The 20,326-nt window shown below is 36.6% G+C and overlaps 1 protein-coding gene across 21 annotated transcripts in view; it reads left to right on the forward strand.

Annotated features, from left to right (window-relative positions):
- Nucleotides 1-20,326, forward strand: part of LOC101737313 (serine/threonine-protein kinase Doa) — a 53,797-nt gene that overhangs the window by 22,713 nt on the left and 10,758 nt on the right. For 6 of the 21 annotated variants that reach the window (XM_062668979.1, XM_062668980.1, XM_012694165.4 and 3 more), the window contains one exon: nucleotides 10,913-11,039. In XM_062668979.1, coding sequence (XP_062524963.1) covers nucleotides 10,913-11,039 — 127 coding nt within the window. The other 15 variants (XM_062668974.1, XM_062668975.1, XM_038011529.2 and 12 more) reach the window with 9 other exon arrangements.

The raw sequence follows: 20,326 nt of genomic DNA on the forward strand, positions 1-20,326 counted from the left end.
GTACTCATAATTCTTGTACATCTTCGACAGTAATATTTTTGTTTGTCATTCGTTTGCTTTTTATTTTTAATATTTATTTCAATTTCCGTAACTTTCACTCGCGTAGGCGTTATTTTTTATGAAATGTACTTACACTCAAAAGTTAGCAAACATTAAGTCATTCATTAAACTCGTAAAACATTATTTTCAATCATAAAATTGTGGTTAATATTTATTAGTTGATACAAAATAAATTTACTTCAAAATGGGAAGTAAATAACCCATTTTCAGAATAGTTAATGGCTGGACCAGCTTATTTAATTGAATTCGACATAAACTAATTATTATAAAATACTTTCTACAGAATAACGTCTTTGCATATTAGAAATAGTTAAGCTAAAACAAACGTACTTGGCTTGGCAGAAATATACAGGGTGGTGGTACCGTGCGGGCTTATAAGGTGGTGGTATCGTGCGGGCTTGTAAGACACCACCACTCTGCTTATTTCTGTCGTGAGGGCGTAATGCGTTTCGGATTGAAGAGTGAGGCAGCCGTTCTACTGTTAAGAACTGAGACCTTAGAATTTATATTTCAAAGTGGATGGCGGCATTTACGTTGTAGATGTCTGTGAGCTCCGGTAACCAATTAGCATCTGGTGGGCCGTGAGTTCGTCCACACACTTAAGCAATAAAAAATAATATATAATAAGATATAATATAAAAATAAAAATAAAATAAAAATATTGCTAAAATTATAGTAACAAGTTTCAACACTGTTTTTTATATATGCACTAAAATACATTTGTATTTAACATCACCTTTTTTGTTTCAGGTATACACATTTTATTAGACTACATTAGACGTTAAGGTGAAGTACAATTTATATATATAATACCTTAATTAAATAGATCAAATGTTGCAAAATCAAGGCTAATTATTTAAAATATTCTAATCGATAGTTAAATGAATTGCTAATCATTGCCTAAAAGTACCTACATACAAAACTACCAAAACAAGTTTAATATACTCATGAATATTTTCCTCAACAATTAAAAATAAATTGTTAGTCAATGTTCCAATTTATTCAGGCGGGAATAAAGGTGGAAATATAAATTACGGAAATTCTTAAAGTTTGAGGTTTTTCCGACATATTATGTAGGTAATATTAAATGGCAACGTGTTTTCTTTATTTTTAAGTAATCTAAGAACAATTTGAGGTAAACTTTATTGCAAATAACCAATCATAACATTGAAATAATTTGAAACAAGATATAATTAAGGCGATTGCATGCAGCAGAGACGCGAATGTTGAGATGGATGTGTGGAGTAACAAGAATGGATAGAACACGGAATGAATATATTAGAGGAACTCTGAAAGTGGCACCTGTGACAGAGAAACTGAGAAGTGCGCGTTTGGGATGGCATGGACATGTGATGAGACGAAATGAAAAAGAGGTTGGTAAGAGAATGTTAACTATGAATGTGGAATGATATAGAGGAAGAGGTAGGCCTAAGAAGAAATTGATGGATTGCGTGAATGACAATATAGGTAAGAGGGGAGTGAGCGAAGAAATTGTGATAGAAGATATAATAGAAGAGTATGAAAGGAGAAAACATGTTGCGCCAACCCCAGGTGACTGGGAGAAGGGCAGGAGAATGATGATGATATAATTAATGAATATTCTGATTAGATATTTCTCATCCTCTTTACATTAATTTTACGTTATCAACTGCAATGACCATTTCCCAGCACAGCAGTCGAAATTTTTTCCTATCAACATCGTCAACATATAAAAAATTAAAATCAGTTGGTGCATAATTTTGTCAATATTAATTTATATCACTACTTTCGTCATTAAACAAATACATATTTGATTACAAATTTAAAAATATTTAAACCGTAACATTTGTATATAATAATATGCAATCATGCGATACTGTCTGGATCGACTTAATAATAATATCGTTATGATCATTTATCAACTAATGTAACCAATAACATTTGTTTCTCCTAAAATTGAATAACCTAAACTCAAAATCAGCGGTGCATTAAAGTGGGAAATGCAGGCGCACAAACTTTTATCGGTGTGAGAGTATGGGCGGTATGGTCTAAGCGCGGCTGCGAAGGTCAGTGCTCTTGTGATTCGGTCCATAGTGCTCTCATGTTAAAGTCACAAGTGGTAAACCAGAGGAGAGAGGTGGAAGCGGTGGGGTCTTCGGTTCGAAGCGCGCTTTGGTTCCCTCGAGTCTGTATAGTCGCCGCGGTGCACGCACACCGCACGCAGTTCTCGCGCGCACAACGAGAAGGTATGCACGTAACAATCGTGCCGCCGCCATCGCGCTCACTCGCTTCCGGTGGCTGCTCTCCTTACGATCTGCACAACTCTTCTCTGTATGTGTACTCATACACGATACCTTCCTTTCGTTGTAAAGGACCTTTGTGTTTAATGAGTGAAGTGCATGCAGCCTCTACAATTATTTTGTGGATCCAATCGATTTGTCAAAATTATGCACAGTGATTTGTTGTTGTTTAAAAGAAATGTGTTAAATTAAATTGTTGTGTTCGCTATTGTCAGTCGGTTTAACGGTTTAATAAACAAAATAAATCTTATCTATTGTTTTGAATGGAACAGTCTCAACACCATTGTTTGCAAATATAAAATGTAGAAATCAACCTCTTTATATTGTGAAGAGTCGAAAAACTAACAATAAAATAAAGATAACATAAAGTCAACTTGAACCAGGACAAAATTACGCGTTTTAATTATTAGCTATTCGAACAAACAAGACCGTTGTAATTGATTTATATTAACGTCATTGTAACTAGAGCGGAGATAGGCGAGGATGTATCTGTTGCGTACCATATGGCAGCAGCGCCTTTAACCATATTAGGGACGAAATCAAGGCGACACTTGTTGCACTTATACGGAATAAATGTAATTCTACAAAGCAAGCCCGAGCCAGACGTTCTTCACAGGCCTTATCAATATTTGCATGTGAATAGTTCCATTCATTATCAAGCTTACGTAATTAGTTGCATTTCTAATGTTATCAAAACCAAACATAAAATCTAATACGACTTGTTTAAGATGTTGTGCAAAAAAGATCAATGATAGGGAGTAACGTTATGCAAGTTAGGGCGAGCAGCGAACGACACGGGACGGTTCGTTGACCAGTGCGTTGTCCCGTCGCTTCGCCGCCCACCGCGAAGGTCGCGGCCCACAACCCGCCGACACATAAAACCAAACACTTTTGCTTAAATCGCATCCTAAACAACCGACTTCCGACAAGGCAACACAACAAACAATTTATTTTAACACATTATTGTAAGAAATGATAATTTTCCAGGTAGAGTCGATATGTGTTCAGTGCGCTCTGTGCTAAAATAAGTTGGTGAATTAATTTATTTTGTTATTTGCGTGTGAAAGAAAAAATTGATCTCATTATGGTAACTTCACGGATACCCGCTTATTCTCTGAGTTCAGAGTTCAACAGAGAATTCAGAAGTTTTCGAATCACTCGAGCCACACCAAGATCAACACTATACGCTCCCGCTATAGTCCCGATACACGAGTACCCTAGGGTTAGCGTGCACGAAAGGCGGGAAGCACTAAAAGCTGCTTTAGCAAAAGCCTGGTCATCAAAAAGTGAAAAGAAGAAGCACGACACTTGGACCGTTCCAAATGAGCAGAGCCGCGCAGGCATAACGTCGGCTGACTTCTCTCCTAGAGCACAATATAAGAATAATGACATTTCACGCGTTGCTCTAGTCAAACACGAATTTGAAAGCAAGGAACCTGAACGAAGCGAAGTGATGGATAATAAGGGTGATTGCGGAAAACATACGGGAATTAGCTACAATCGGACGAATGGAAACGGTGTAGATATACAAGAAACACTGAAAATAGGCTGTGAAAAAGGCTTACACAAAGACTTAAGCTATAACAATTACCTAAATAATGTTCCTAAATGTAAAACTAGTTTCGAAAACAATTTCCTCAAACAGAACCACGAGGAACACAAACGAAATGGGTACGATGCGGTCTCTAAGCGACTCGATAGAGACATCAACTTGGATAACGTCGAATACAGTAGCCACAACGGCGACACCTTTGATTCTTTGAGGTATTCGCGAACAGCGAACGTAACAGAATCAGTGCAATATAAGACTTATGTTAAAACCGATATGAGTCAATTACATAGTATTAATACCGATAGTCCTAAACGTGTGATCTCTTGTAACGATGAAAAATTTAACGGGGTTACGTCCTCTGAGCGGCGTATTGGAAAAGAACCACCGCGGCTATTGACAAGCGGTCCGAAGGCGTTGGTGGAGCAGAGGCTTGCTGAGCGACTGGAAGTGAAGCTGGCAGAATTGCCGGCTCTCTACAGAGGAGTCGATTCCTGGACTCCTAAATCTGCTACATTCCAGAAGAATATGCAAGAACACGAGTGGAGCGTATCGTATGTACATAAAAAGAATAGCGCATATACCCTTAAATACTAACCCATCATCCAAAAACACCGCAAGGCATACTGTTCGTATAAAATCAGACCTAAAATATGCACTGAAGTTTTCTAAATGGTGAGATGTCCAATTTTTTTTTCCAACTTTCAATAAACTGCGTGGTTTCGACTACATCTACTTATTGGTAGCTCTTACTGAGCGTTAATATACACGTTATATAACATTTTAAATTGATTTTATTTTATTTTTAAATTAAATTTACATTATCTCCATTATTAATTTCATTTTTTTAGGTACTTACCTGAAACAGTACATTTTGGAATAGATAATAATGTATGTTATGATTACAATTATTTCGCGTAGATCGATAAAGTTGATCACGGCCTACCACCTATTCTTAATCAATCAGAGCCCGTAAACATAACACATTATTAAGATATCGTATCGAAGTCTCAAATACTGTCGCACCGTTTATGCCGGATTGAATGATTACTTGACGACAGGAAAAACAGGATAGTGGTACCCACAATACTCCTGTCAATAATTACTGTTATTGGGCGTTGTTATTCGTTTAAGGGATGTCTTTCTTGAACACGTTTTTGTAGAATAATTGGTGCCTGCCTACGAGAATTACACACTGGTATAGTCGCATCCTATCGCTTGATTCGAGTAGATCGGGAACATCTTATTCATCTTTACACCGCCTAGAGTAAATTACAATTACGTGTCGTAAGAAAATTAGGACCCACTTTTTTCTAACAACTTATGGAGGCAAATTTCACTTTAAAGTGATACAAAGTTTGCAAAAGTCATACGCGAAGCTAGTAGTAAAAAGTAGCTATTGCGTGTCGAACTAAACATTATGAAAGGGCTTCCATAGTCAGACTATTGTGAAATTTTAAAGTAACTGAAATCATTTAGAAATCGTACTATTTTGTAAAGTTTAGCCAAAGGCCCAAACGCTAATATTCCTTTCATAATGCAGTCACATATATTCTATTATTTACAGAATTTACTTTCCGACTTTCGTCTTGTTTTTGTTTTCGAGTATAATTAGTGCCAGGTGAACATAATGAAATTATAAGGTCTCCTTTTTTTGTCATGTGACTACGAAACCTATGAATTGGATGTATAAGAAAAAAAATTGAATTGTTGATTTTGTATAACTGACATTATCGTTGAGCTTAATAAAACATTACCTGAGTGTTTGCAAAGATATCAGTACGACAGCATTGTATCAATGTTTCGGGTCCAGGCAATTATTGTGCAAACTCCATTACACAAGTTATCGTGACTCACCGTCGTTTGGTTTATTTCATCCGTAACTTGACCACTTCTTTTTAATCAGTAATAGTGAAAAGACTGGAGGCAATAAGCGAGTAATTTTTCAAACCGGTAAAGTGTTATTATACGAGTATTAATCCAAATTTTGTTTTTAAATTAAACTCTTTAAATATCATAGAAATGCTGTATAAAGTTAAGAATCCATTTTACATGTGACTTAAATGCATATGGAGTGTTATTATACGAAAAAAATAACCGTGGGCGCTCTCGGAGCAGCCATAGCTTAAGATTCGTCTCGATAGCGTTCAGTGAATGTTTCAAGGTCCTGTCCTGGTTTGTTCGGAAAGGATTTGTCAACTTGGTAGGCGTCTGTGACGTTGCCGCTGTGCCTTTCCGACATTTTTGGTGTACAATAATATTCCAACTCTTATAACATTTGTCTCTCAAGATTAATCCCTCATTCTTCTTTGTATCTTATAAATAAATAATTCATTAATCTAAAACTTTAAGCAGTTTGTTGAATTTTTTATTTTTTGAAGTTAAATTACGAGATAGATGATGACTCATGGAACATTGTTCTGTGTTTATGGGCTTATAATGGAACGTGTTTCCCTAATGCTTATTTGTACTGTTAATAATAGAGGGGAAACTAAATGGTTTCACAATCCGTGACCTTTATTTAAAAATCATAGTTACCGATTACAGCTTCCGGAGTAATTCTATCGTAGCAGATACTTTTTCACTTTCTACATTTGGGCAACATATGTGTACGATCAGGAAAATGTGTAAATATTGTAGTACCGTTGAAAACTCAGTTTAAACAGTGTGTTGAGTTGGTAGTGAAAGTTTTGCGCCATTATCGGGCTAAACGTCTGCAGACAAAGCAGAGGTGAGATTGCTAAAAGCGAAAACGTTATCCAACTTATGTAAACCACGCGACACCGGTAATTATGTAGATGAGCCTTTTATATATCCTCTGTGTGATTTTGTACGAACTTTCAGTTTGGTTCACGTTGAATAAGGTGGACATACAAGATAGTATAACGTAAAGAGACCAAGTAATTTATAATGAAATTCTGATATGAAAATCTCAGTTGCTATATTGTCATTATTCCTCATTCGTAATTTTTATATGAAATCTAGCAAGATTAGAGAGGTACCTAAGCTAGAAAAATCTATTTTAAACTGAGGAATTATTATGATTAAACGTTATTATGATTGACCGTTGAATTAACAATTAAATCGTTATTCAAATTCGTAATCGAGTTCAGAAAGTCAGTTCAAAAATATTTATCTCAAATCGGCTGACCTATTCCTAACATAATAAAAATATTTTTGTCCATGTATTAGTTCTGTTAAAAAATAAAATAAAATATCGCTAGGTGTAGTGATTTTGTATTTTATTTTTTTGGTATTACAGGAGAGTGTTAATAATCATTAATCGTGATTGTCATTGACCCCACAAAGCGTAGCGCAGGCGAGTGATTAGCCACGGCTGCGATGTGAGCTAGGATCACAAGTGATCTTTCATCCGATGCGGCCTTGGGTCTGTCACCAACCTTGAATTCTTATACTCTATTAAACTAAAATTTTAGTTTAATAGACTAAAACTATCTCAATATAAGACTAAGACTAAAACTAGACTATTAAACTAAAAACTAGCATTAATAGAATAATATCCAATTTACATTCAATTGGACATTAATAAACAATCTGGATTATTCTTGTCGAATCTCATATTGGTTTTATGTAGATTTTTAAAAACAATATAAACTTTTTTTAGAAAATAATTAAAATATGTGACATGCAGTAAATAAGGGCGTTGTTAGTGTCACGTTGCAAGTTGCGCTGTAAAATTTCGTAACCAAACCTAGTATGTGCTGACTATTTAATTTCGACGATTGTAGAAAACATAAATTTATCCATGGACTTAATAGTTAGTTTCTAATTCCGAAAATGTGTCATAAACTCAATAAAGTTATCCTATGTCTCTGAAGTTTCGTATCGTAGACGTATTATAGTTTCTTGGATAGCGAATATTATGAAATATGATAAGAAACACCAGTAGCAGAGGAGATATTATTATAACGAGATGATTCAATCCAGTGCACATGTTCGTTTTATTTCTAAACATAAAGAACCGTTGTACGGATACCGTTGCCGGCTGAACATTGACCGCGATACGTATTTACGTTTTCCTTTATGGGTTTTTCACTTGTCACACGTTTTATGCAATTTTCTTAATTTGATTTTAATTTTTTAATATATTTTTAAATTTCCAAACGGATTCAACTATGAATAGGCAGTCAGTCGGTCACACACACACACACCTATCACTTACCGAGAATAAATTCAAGTTTGACTTGAGAAAAAAATACATGAAAGCTTTGAGTTTTATGATATTTTAGCTTTCACCTTCCACGTGTTGGGTTCTAGTGATTAAAAAAACTTGGTCTTCCGCACGACTGTTATGGGAAACGTCTTAGAAATTTAAAAAGCTAAAATTGCTATAGTCAACGTTAATGAGACATGAATATACTAATTGAGGAAGTTAGTTTAGCTAACAAACTTCTAAATGACAAGTTTTGGCGACCGGTTCCACGAGTTATCGATTTTTAAATCCGATTTCTTAAGTAACACAAGTCGGACTCGATAATTCTAATGTGGTCGGACGTCGAAAGTGAATGTTCCGGTGTTTGTTATTCGCGACGGCGGACGTGTCGTGTGACGTGATTTGCTTTGTTCAACACTGATATCACCATCGGTTACGAAGAGGTACACATTGTGCTATACTCATTAATGCACCTCGATCACTTCCACTGTTGCTCAACAGAGCTTATGTAACAAACTGATTTTGTATTACTTACTAGTCGTGTTTTACTTTACTTTATTTCTTTTTGTATAATAATATTCACACTAGGCATATGCGATGATAATAAGTAGATAAAAATCTTTCCTAGTAGTTAAAATGAAAATTTGGTAATGCTCTCGTATATTTTAAGATGCTCTATATGTTATTTGCAATAAAGTTAAGGACGTTACGAAAATATTTGTTCGTTTATTAACAATTAGTTTCGCAGAGATTTGTCATACTGACAAGTTTTTTCAAGTTCAACTTCTTGCTAAACAATGTAACATTAAGGTTGAGATACACCAACGCCTTCGCATTTGTTTCTCGTATTATATGGATTAAGTGATGTCTGTTATTATTAAAATCTTTGTTGTTGTATACGATATTATTATTTTATGATTTGAGTTGACACGTTTAGAGTTTTTAATATACAACAAATGGTAGAACAAATACCCTGTTGTGTTTATTGTTCATTCGTTATTGGTTCAATGGCACATTAAAAAGGTTCTAATTTTTCATTAAATACTTAAATTCGCCAACATTAGATAAGACATGTTCAAGAACGGCTTCTACGATGAAATAATAAAATTGGTTAAAAATAAGAAACCTACAAATTAATATGAAAATATTCTTAGTAATTGCCGGGAAGCCGTATTGTGAATCTCACGACTGTTCCTTTTTCTGCGAAGCAATAATGCGTTACGGATTGAGCATTGATGTGTATAGATATGTTCTCACACTTGAACTCCACTCACCTTTAGAACATAAGGATTTACTTTCGTATCTTTAGTCGATCACTCGAGTTTAACTCGACTCGACTCAACCTCCAACGCGCGTTTTGGTATGCTTGATCGTAAAAATTACCCCCAGTCAAACGTCCCTCGAAAATTTCCTCACCGAAGTGGAGTAAATGAACTGTCAAGTGAACGTTCCAAACCCAAAACACTAGAGTTGAGGAATATTCTAATGGTCGACTAAAAATACCAAACTCGAGTACGTTTTGAAGGATTGCTCGAGCGTCCACGGATGAGTTAGAGTGGAGGAATATTTGAGGTAATGTCTAAAGATATTGGTGTAAGACTCAAGTTCATAAAAAAAAGGTTGTGTCGCTCCTCAAACTATAACTCCCGACTGCTTCGCAACATATTATATAGGCCGAATCGTAGTGCGTGTACTGGTGGTGAAGGTGTAATTACGTGTTAGGCTCGTACGTAAAATGTAACTGATAAAAATATTTTCGAAATCCTACTATTACTTACTATTACTCTGGATTTTAAGTATTAGTAATGAGACAAGACCGCCTTCTTCATCGTAAACCAAAACAAAATTACGTTTATCTAAGTGTATTACTTGGAAGTACGTTGCCGTTTCTGTTCTTGTCGAGGTAAACGCTTTTGCCATGAACTAAGTAAAACATTGCAGACAAATATAGTAAAGGTTTTCGACGAACTATGGAAATATAACATTTACAATTCTTTATAGCAGATAAAATTAGCAAGTTAACCAATAGTAGTTGTAATAATACAAGTCACTGAATAATTTAGATATTCCGATGTATCGGTAAGTTGTATTCATCCAATTTTAACGCTTTGTGAGTCGTTTGGCTGTGCAACAAAAACGATAGTTATTTTTTGTTAATTGAAAACCTTAACATTTTTGTGTAAATAGTGACATTGTGCTGAATATCATGAAGGTCTTTGCCGTCTAGTGTTTATGTCGCTACCGTGGCTGTTTCGAAATGAATATTTGATTTTATGTTAGTTTGCTTCAGTAAGTATCTCGTGCGCAATGGGCGGTATAGAAGCTGGCAGTGCGTCCGCGACCGCTGCACACGCGGGGTCCCCGCACAGTGGTCATTTTGACATTACCGTTCCTACGCTTATTTTTCTTTTAAGATTTGTAATGACATCTTATATTAAAATTATTTGAAGTACTCCAGCTCTTTCAAAATAATATTATAATCCATCTGCTACGAATTACTTTTAAAAAAAAACTTTGTAAAGTCTATACACCTAAACCGTTATGCAAATAATTGTAGAGTGTCGTGAAATACATTGTGTCGCCTTCACAAACAAATTGTAAAGTTCGCTTAACAAGTACGGGAGGAAAATGTTGCTCCATAGTGCAGGCGCTGATGAGCGCCTGCTGTTTCCCATCCTCTGATAATTTTGTTCAGCTTGTTGACCCATTCTTTATAAACGGAGACCGCTCACCAACGTTAGTAAACTTCAGATGTAATATTTAAAGACATACTTCACCTTAGCGTTTCTAATCAGTTTATGCCTTGTTTTAAGCACTAACCCTACAGCCCGTTGATCGGTGATTTCACAGCTCAGAGCACTCGTGGAGAAGGAGAAATGAACGTTCCAAACGGTCACATCACCGACGCTCACCCACTTCACACAGGCGGAGGAGACACCATCGCGATGAATCTTCTCCGCGTTCTCCTCCTGAGCAGGTGAGTCCTACCGCTTCCAGACTATATTATCCAGAAGATGTGAGAAAGGTTAGCGTGTGTGGCGCGCGTATAAAGAATCCTACACCTACTTTAGCCGTGTCAAGTGTCCACCCGAAACTAGTTAGTTGCTCCTTTTGTTTTGTTTAATGGTAGTAGTAAGCAAAGTGCGGAACCACAACAAAGCATAAACGTCACCCTGTTGGATTGGAATACTATGCGGGACGGGTTTGGCTAGCGCGTGCGCGTGCGCCATCGCCCGTGAAGATCCGCGCGAGACGGCGACCTCCTCGCACTTGCGGCTGTTCTATTTGCGTTCGCCTTCGTCACTCGCTGCGCCTTCAGTCAGTAGCAAAGCTTGGCCGGCCACCCGGCGCGTGTTTGCCGTCCCGCACCGTAATACTAGTCTGCTGCGTAGGCCGTGGGCAGCCAGTGCCGTAGTCATGGCTGCCCAGCCACCGCGTCAGACCCCTAACAACTTATTGTTCAGTGGACCTCCACCCTCTCTGCCAGCAGTCGTGTTTTTACCTAGTGATGTGCTACACGTTGATGGGACTTTTAATGTAACATCTTTGCAACAGAAACCTGATAATGTGAATGATTTACAAGAAATAAACAATGTGGGTGTACCTACTTATGAGCAAAATCATAACGACCAAATCGAAGATTGTTTGCTAAATAATGACGAAATACCTGCAAATGTTTTTCTAAGAAGAACTCATAGTTTTGATATTTCGGATACTGCTACTACCGATCTTGAAAATTTCATTGATTTGGGCACGTTAAGGCAAAGACGATCTGAACCGGACTTATCGAAATATGGATTGTTTGTGGAACCTGTAGTGACATTAGAATGTGAACCCTTACAACGTTCACTCGTACTGAACAATCCTTTCTACGATAATTCACATGCGTATGATCAAATGCAGCTAAGTAACATGCTCATGCTACCGGAAAATTATTTAGCCTTCGAAGATTCTTTCATGTCTGCATGGGATTACAAACCGAACATTATAATGGATAGAGTTAACAATAATGAAATATTCTACGATGGAGTGCCTCTGATACCTTCTAACGATCCATGGTCAGTTTACAATAATGATAACACTGAATTAGAGTTTTATTCACCTCACTATGGAATACCAAGCGGAGAACAAGATGGAATAGAATATATGCCGCTCACAGATTTAGATACGATTCCACAATATATGAGTTTACCTGGAGAAAATTTAAATAATGCAACTATTGAAGCACAATCAGAACTAATTAACATCGATGCTCCTGACTTAATCAACAGCGACCTCTTAACGTTAAAAGATCCTACTCATCCTATTTCGTCAAACATCGTATCAAGTGACAAACAAGTGAGTAATATTGATTTTTGTGAAAATCGAGAATCGTCAACAGAAACGGAAGAGTTATTCAACGCCGATATATCAAACGATGTAACATCTAGTTTAGCTTTTGTACCTAGCAGCAAAAGTTCGCAGAGGCCGGATTGCTCTGATAATACGAGTGACGACACTTCCCCTTGTTCTACAGATTACCACGAAGCATCCGCTCTTGATTTAGTTCAGAGTTTAGATGAAATATCGTCCTGCGATAGCTCTAACTTTTCGCAGAGCAGAGATATCTCGCCAGTTAATAATCAACTAACAAAAACTAATGAAAACAAAGACTATGAGAATAATGTTAAGCAATGCTTAACGAAAGAACAACTCGAAACCAATATAAATGAAACTCAGCAAATTCAGCAAGAATTAATAGATAAACTAATACCTATCTTAAACATTAATAATATTTCAACTGAAGATCTCAATTTGTGTGGTTTATCATACAATAAAAAATTAAATATAAATGTAAATGAAGAGTCAGAAGAACAAAAAATAAAGTTTGCAGCAAACTCTACACAAGGGTCGAATGTGAATTCGATAATAGGAAATGTAAATAACGATGTATTGGCGGAACCGCTTACCTCTGAATCCTCTGCTGAAAGCAGCCTGCGAATAAATACGGATGATGTTTCTTCAAGCGAGAAAAATGTTGAGTGTGAAACTCCAAAAGCAAGTACATCCGTAATCAAATCTACCAAAGAAACCAAACACATTAATACTGAATCCAATCATCAAAATAGTGAACCATCAGAATATAATAATGAAGTTTCATGTCGATTAGTAGTAGACAAACATAATATTGAAGAAAAAACTGTTCAAAATTTCGCAATAAATAACAAACTCGCGGTAAACTTGAAAGGCGATTCAAATTTAACTACCCAAAAGTCAAGCGGTAATGAAAATTCTGTGAAGGGAATACAAACTAGAAATACAACGAAAATCCAAAATTTACCTTTGGATATGAAGCCAAATGCTACTGAACCGGAAATATTAGAAGCATGCAAATCTGTGCCGCGTAAAAATAGTTTGCCTTCGTCACAATCATATATAAACATTAAGACAAAGAATACTGCTGCCAACACGGGAACACAACCTTTACAGCCCCCTGCAGTACCTGCTTCTTGGCTAACGTCAAAACCGGTAGCTTCAACAAGCAATCCACCACCTCCGCCTCAAATATTTATACAGAGAGAAGAGAACATCAAAACTAAAACAGAAGTGAATTCAGTCCACAAAACGCAGCAGCAATCGAAAAAAGAAAACGAATTTTCGACGTCGATAGTCCAACCTCAACCATCTTGCTCATACATGCAACCTCAGGCTGCTGCGACATCTCAAATATCACAGCCCAATCCTGAAAAACTGAAACCAAAAGAAGTAGAGGTCAGCACATATTATAACACGCTTCATTTAAACACGTCCTATAAAATGTTATGTTGCATCAAAAGCAACGCAACACTGTCAGTGAGCGTATATTAAGAACGATACGCGTCTATATTTGCACGTTATATAATTAGGTCAAGGTTTACCTTTCGAAAAAAAAAAGAACTAAAATCAAAGTTTTTTGCATGAAAATTATTTGCATGATTTCCTCTAACTCCAAAAATTTTGTAAAGCGATAACGAAAAAAATATTGAAATTAAAAGTTTTTATGTCAAGTAGGTTTAAGCGCGCCAACACAAACTACAGATTGTAAACGTTGATTCAATACCAACCAAAAGAATGTGTATGAATATTTTAAGAACCGAAATAGTATCGACAGATGGTCATAACTATGCATTTCGAAAGTCAATTGCTAGATGGCGCCACGTTTTGCGGGTTTGTTTTTATGCTAAGCGCACCACGCATGCGCGCACCGAAATAGTATTGCGATGATCACCTTCACCTAGGAGAAACTGACATTGTTCGTTATATTCGAAATCAGCATGCCGTCGTTCTTGTGGCATCGCTAACCTTTTACTTTAACTAGTTTACGTGAAATTAATTACATTTGTATTGTTGTAATTTATATCACTTCACTAAAGTTAACCATTACGACCCTACAATTGTTGTTCTAATAATTACGTATGAAAGAATAATGTTTTTCTAAACATGGTATCACAACTTTTTATAACACTTAATAAATGCATCTTGGTACATTTGTATGCTTCAAAACACATTAAAAAAATAAATTTTATTCCCATCGAAGGCAGGTGAACTAAAGATTCGCTCGATAGAAAGTATTTATTATCGATCGTGATTGGTAGCATCTCTGGGCGGCATGCATAGATATGCCGTCCAACAATGTTTTCGAATTACGAGGGATTTGTTATAGCTTTGTGGGAAATTTAGAGACAAGGAGTACGCTGTGAAGAAAAGAGAATAATACGGTGGTCCATAGATGAGAATCATTTCAAATTAATTCCTCAGAGCGCTCACAAAAAAAAGGGAGAGCACCGTACGAGTCCCTACCGTACAGAGGTTCCAAACGATACTTGAAAATGTATATTTACTACTTTATTATGAACCCCACTCTGAATACATATATTACATCGAACCCAATGACCCCAACACTCGTAACTTTTACTCTTTGACATATCGTAATTTATAACAAAACGTTGCACACAACAAAAGAAACAATATAGTTCCATGGAAATAACAACAACACCGCTGTACATCACACTAGTAATCAAAGAACACATGTCTGTGTAGTTTGGAATTTTACTAGTTACGAATCGTACTATGAGATGTCAATTGAAACCCGTTAAAGCCGGCTACGCTGAGATACGCTCGACAAACAAAAAAAGAGAATTATGTAGCGTTTATTATCTATTACATTATACAGTTTTGCATACGACACGTTCAAATGAAATTTTAAGAAAGATACTTACTACTGATTTTAGTTTTTGGGGCGATCGTGATATGATCAGTAAAATATTTATTTGATAGTATGAATTCAAAAAATGGTCAGAGTTGTCAATATTTTATTAGGTAACTCTTTTTAGTTATGTTGATTTTGGTCACTGAACTTTTTAATATACGTAACATTCTGTTTTTAGAATTTTATGTTAGTAGAATATTCATCTGTGGATAGTTCTTGATTTTATATTCGTAAATTCTTTTTAAATGCGCCCTCAGATTATCAAAGGTTTTTCTCAGTTTGATCTGATTGAAAGATAGAATGATTAAATGTATACTGCAGATGGTAACTATAAAAAAATATTGATTCGTCTTTACAATACCTCTCGTATTAAAGTCACTGGCATATGTGGGTACACTTCACAAAAATTCTCTTACTTAACACAAATACCTTTTTACATAGCAAGCTCGATAATTAAGTTTTTCGAAAAAAATGTAATCATTTAGTATAGGGAAAAATTCTGAGCATCGATCACGAAATATTTAATGACCTCTAACAGCTATTTCCAAATCACTATTTGTACTGTTTTAGTAAATACTTTCGAGTAGGTCAAGTCCACCTTATAGAGGATGTGATGCACGCTATCGCATATGAAGTCGGCTCGTGTTTAGTGTAGGGGCGGCCGAGATGTGTGCCCTGATAATGTACTATACGTCGACTAGCCCAGCATTCATTTGTTAATGCCTAGTTCCTTCCGGTCGACCTTACTGATATCGATACGTAGTGCACCAGAAGTTTTTACGGAATTTTAACTCGACAAAACTTTTTAAAAAATTGAAGAAACATGTAATTTTTTCAAAGTATAATAATTTATAATAATTACAGTAACTCTTTGTGAATTTTTGTTCATCATCCAATTATTGTGTGTTGTTATATTTATTATCTAAATGAAAGAGCAAGGTCAATAACTCGGGTAACCACGGGAATGTATCACAAAATCGAAGAATCATTCGTGACACGTCGCGTTTCTTGTGAATTCGTTGAATGAATTGTTTCAAGAAAACTAATATAAGTAAGCGAAAAATCAAGATGTGGATTTGACGCGGATAAATCCTGTTTCAACCGAAAGTTTCACAAACAATTGTTGCTCCATTCAAGCTTGTTACCCTTAATTAAAATGCTACTACATTTGAGACGGGCCTCGTCTTAACAGTCTGAGCTCAGTTACACTGACGAGTGCACGTGGTTATTAAAAATATATATTTCAAACTAAGTTGCAAGTATTTACAGATCATCTCACGTGGGGTACTATTTATTAGACAAGAATCGTATTACATTGGCGGTATTACTACACAGTGGTGTGTTATAATCGGCCGGCTACCCACCCGCCGCACGTTTACGAATCGCGTTCCTGTCTTAAATAAATATCAGTGCAGTGATTGTGTAGTGAAAGAAATGGCAGAATTGACATTAAAAAATGACCGAACACGGCTACCGCTAAAGTTTAGCTCGTTTTATGAGCTTTACAAACGTTTCTTAAAAGATCACGGCTGTAAGTGGCACGATGTTTCTAAACTCTTATCGGTTGTCGCGGAGATACTTTTCGATGTCGACGGTACATGTAGCAAGATTTTAGGAAAGGTCAGTACTTAATGAGATCTCAAATTTTTAAGATTTTCTGATGCTAACCGCCATTTCAATAAGCAAAAAAAGTTCCGTGCTAGAAAACTGTGAACGGAGGCCGAGTACCCGACTTTTAATAAAGACCTTCTTTACCTGCTCATCCCTTATTTTAAACACAATGTACCCAAAGGAACTGCATTTCGAACAGCTGTGTGTTCAGTAGAAATTCCACATTCTTGTCTCAAACGCGTGTGTAATACTAGCATTTTCTATGAAATAATAATAGAATACTGCATTAATTGTACATAAACATCGGTCGTTTTATTATGCATTTATAATAAATCAGTGTTTTCTTGATATAATATTGCATCACTCATTTCTAATTTCAGTAGACCAAGTTGTGTAAATTACAAATGAAACCGTACATTTTCTTTCAAGTGTTAGAAAATTTTTTTGAATTTAACTATCCACTATTGCCAGACTATGATTTTCCGGTATGTACTGATAAATGAAAAAAAAAATTGTCACGAAAAACACTACTAGCTATGACACAAGTGTAAGACCGTGTACTAACATTCAGCGTACGTTAACCTCAATAACATATTTTAATTTTATTACATTGAATGATATTTCGAAACGCTTAAGTAAACAAGCAAAGTGGAAAACAAAATGTTTACACAGTTTTGTTACGTTGCTGCACTAACGAAAATAATCGTTAAGCATGTATGTGCTATTTTCTGTGCAACCATTGAAATATTTCAAAATTTCAGTACCTAAATCTAATGTTAAAGTCGTAGAATATCGATTAGTTTGAACGGCCCTTAATAAAGATAGATATCGTCACTTAAGGTATTCAGTTATTTTTATTACATAAAGTAAAAACAGAGATTTTATTATTGTTCAAATGATACGCGTGTACTAGTAAATATCTAACAATCTCGCAGTCAAGCAGAAATAAACTCATTTACAAAAAGATAAGCGCGAGGTGGCGGCACGCGCAGCAGGCATGTTAGTGTGTGACGTTTTATCAACAAATCTCCGATGTAACGCCCGCATCCGTTGACAATCAGCCGGTCGTTCTTCAAACAAATAACAGTTTTGTCAATAATTGCTAAGTCAATGAATGAATAAATAGTTTCGGCGTGATCGAAAAATGTCTCAGAATAAAGATACGTTAGATGTGCGCAAACAAAGCATCGCGAACGTTCGTTGCGTAGAACCGGTATTGTTCTTCTAACCCAATTACCTAGCTAAATACCGGGCTAGGACTCGCCACTCACGGTCCGAACTCCGTCGCCTTCATCTATATACCCAGTTACACAGCCAAGACATTTGTCAATAATTTCCGCGCTTGAAGAATTATTTTAAAACTGTACTGTCCTGCAGTTACCCACTGCTAATATATTGTACACGTCAAAGTAATGTTGAAAGAATCAGACTTAATCTATTTTGTAAACATTTGCATTGTTTTAGTTTTTTACTACGATGATGATATTTTAAAAGTTAAAATGTATTCTTGTGCACAAAAGTGCAGAATAATTTTAGTGGCAACTTGACAAACAAAATAGTTTCGTGAAGGTGTGTTCATTAAAAATAAGATAGGAAATGTAGTACGTAATGCGAAGAAAAGCTCCTGTGTCGGGCACCTCGGAGTGCGCGGGAGGGCGCTCCCACGGGTTGCCGATATTTTTAGTCCACGACCATTACTTGGCACCGACGGCCGCGCTCGCTTGCGCTAGTGATCTTTTTGAAATTTGTTCGGTTCGCGCCTAGGTACGCTCTGAATCTCTAGATAGACCCAGTCTGGGACCGCTAGTGAACAATGAGTGCCGCAAGCTGGGAATAGTGAAAATGAAATCATTATGTAGTGTGTAATCACTGTTTGAAAATTATGACGGTTGCAGGATACTACGTGACTTATCCTAGTTTAAAGAGTGTTATTGTTTCTCAACGTTACTATAAAATTACAAAATATGGCCAGTTTAACCAGTAACAACAGCACGACGAGTCCACGGCGTCAACGTTATAATCGTGCGTCCACCACCAGTGTGACTCAGCTGTTGTCGGACGGCTACTCCAGTTTCATTAACCGTTTAACGAGACGAGGTCCCTCTGAAAAATCCGACACCGCAGTTGATTCTAAACTGACGATACCGCGATCTCGTTTTAATGATAACTTTTCCAATAACACTTCATCACTTTCTAATTTCCGTCGTTACGATAATAATAATGGCCACATATTACCATATTCATCGTTGACTTCAATGGCGACTACACCTAGTTCTAGGAAATTGAATGACGACCGTGCCTACTCCACTTACTTGGGAACAACAAAATCTAGAATTGACACTTCACCATTGCGTTCTACGTCCGGTATTACCACTGTCAGTCGTAGTGACTCATTCCGCAGAGCCCAAATGAAAGATAAATCATCCCCGTATACAAAAAGGTATCCTCTAAAAGAAAACAACAACAACATTGAACAAACATTATCATTGGGTAGTACTCGCAGTCGTTTAGAAGATAAATATTCTTCTGTTTTGGACCGAATAGCAAGTCAAAAGAAGGAAAGAGCTAGAAAAGATAAAGAACATGAAAAAACATTAGAACCAGAACCTGCTCTCCCGAGAGGTTTAATGAGAAGTTTGACGACGGCCGTTTTTGGAGAACATACTTTTAAAAGGAATAATTATTCTCGCGAAAAGACTAGGGACAAAACTCCTTACAGAAATGCGACTGATCGACGATTATCCAGTCATAAACAAAAAGATAAAGATGAATATAAGAATGGCTTCGAAGTACTGCAAAAGGATCACCATTTCGGTAAGGACCGTGATAGTGTATACAGAAGACATCAACGACGTTCATTGAGGGCTGAGAAAAGCGAAAATAGCGAAAGAAAAACCACAAAGATGACTTTGAGACCAATAGACATAGACCTCCAAACTAGCAATCGAGATCTTATTTCTCCGTTAGCCATAAAAGAAGCTATCTCTAAGTCTAAAATTACAAAAACGCCGGCTTCGTCTCCGACGCGAGATTCGGGTAGACAGAAACAAATATATTTTCCGTCCAGTGACGAAGATGACGATAAAACCCCTGTTGGAGATCTGGTACTGACCGATCGTGAAACGAGACGCAAAGAAATTCAGGGATTGATAATGAAGTATGCGCATTTAGACGAAATGTACGATCGCATTGGAGATAAAAATGAAGTGACGAACGACACGAGTGCCATACGAAAACCGGAGCCCTTAGCTGTTGGAGACGTAGTAGCATTGCCGCCGGAGCTGCGCAGTCGGCATCGTCCCCAGAGACCTCGCCACCAGACGCGGCGCGCGGCAACGCCGCCTGTAAGCACAAGCTAACCGTCTGCGCCTCTGTTTGACGCTAACACAACACCTGGTCCGTCTTGTTTCTACATTCATCTTTAA

The sequence above is a fragment of the Bombyx mori genome, chromosome 6, assembly GCF_030269925.1.
Source record: "Bombyx mori chromosome 6, ASM3026992v2".
Lineage (NCBI taxonomy): Eukaryota > Metazoa > Arthropoda > Insecta > Lepidoptera > Bombycidae > Bombyx > Bombyx mori.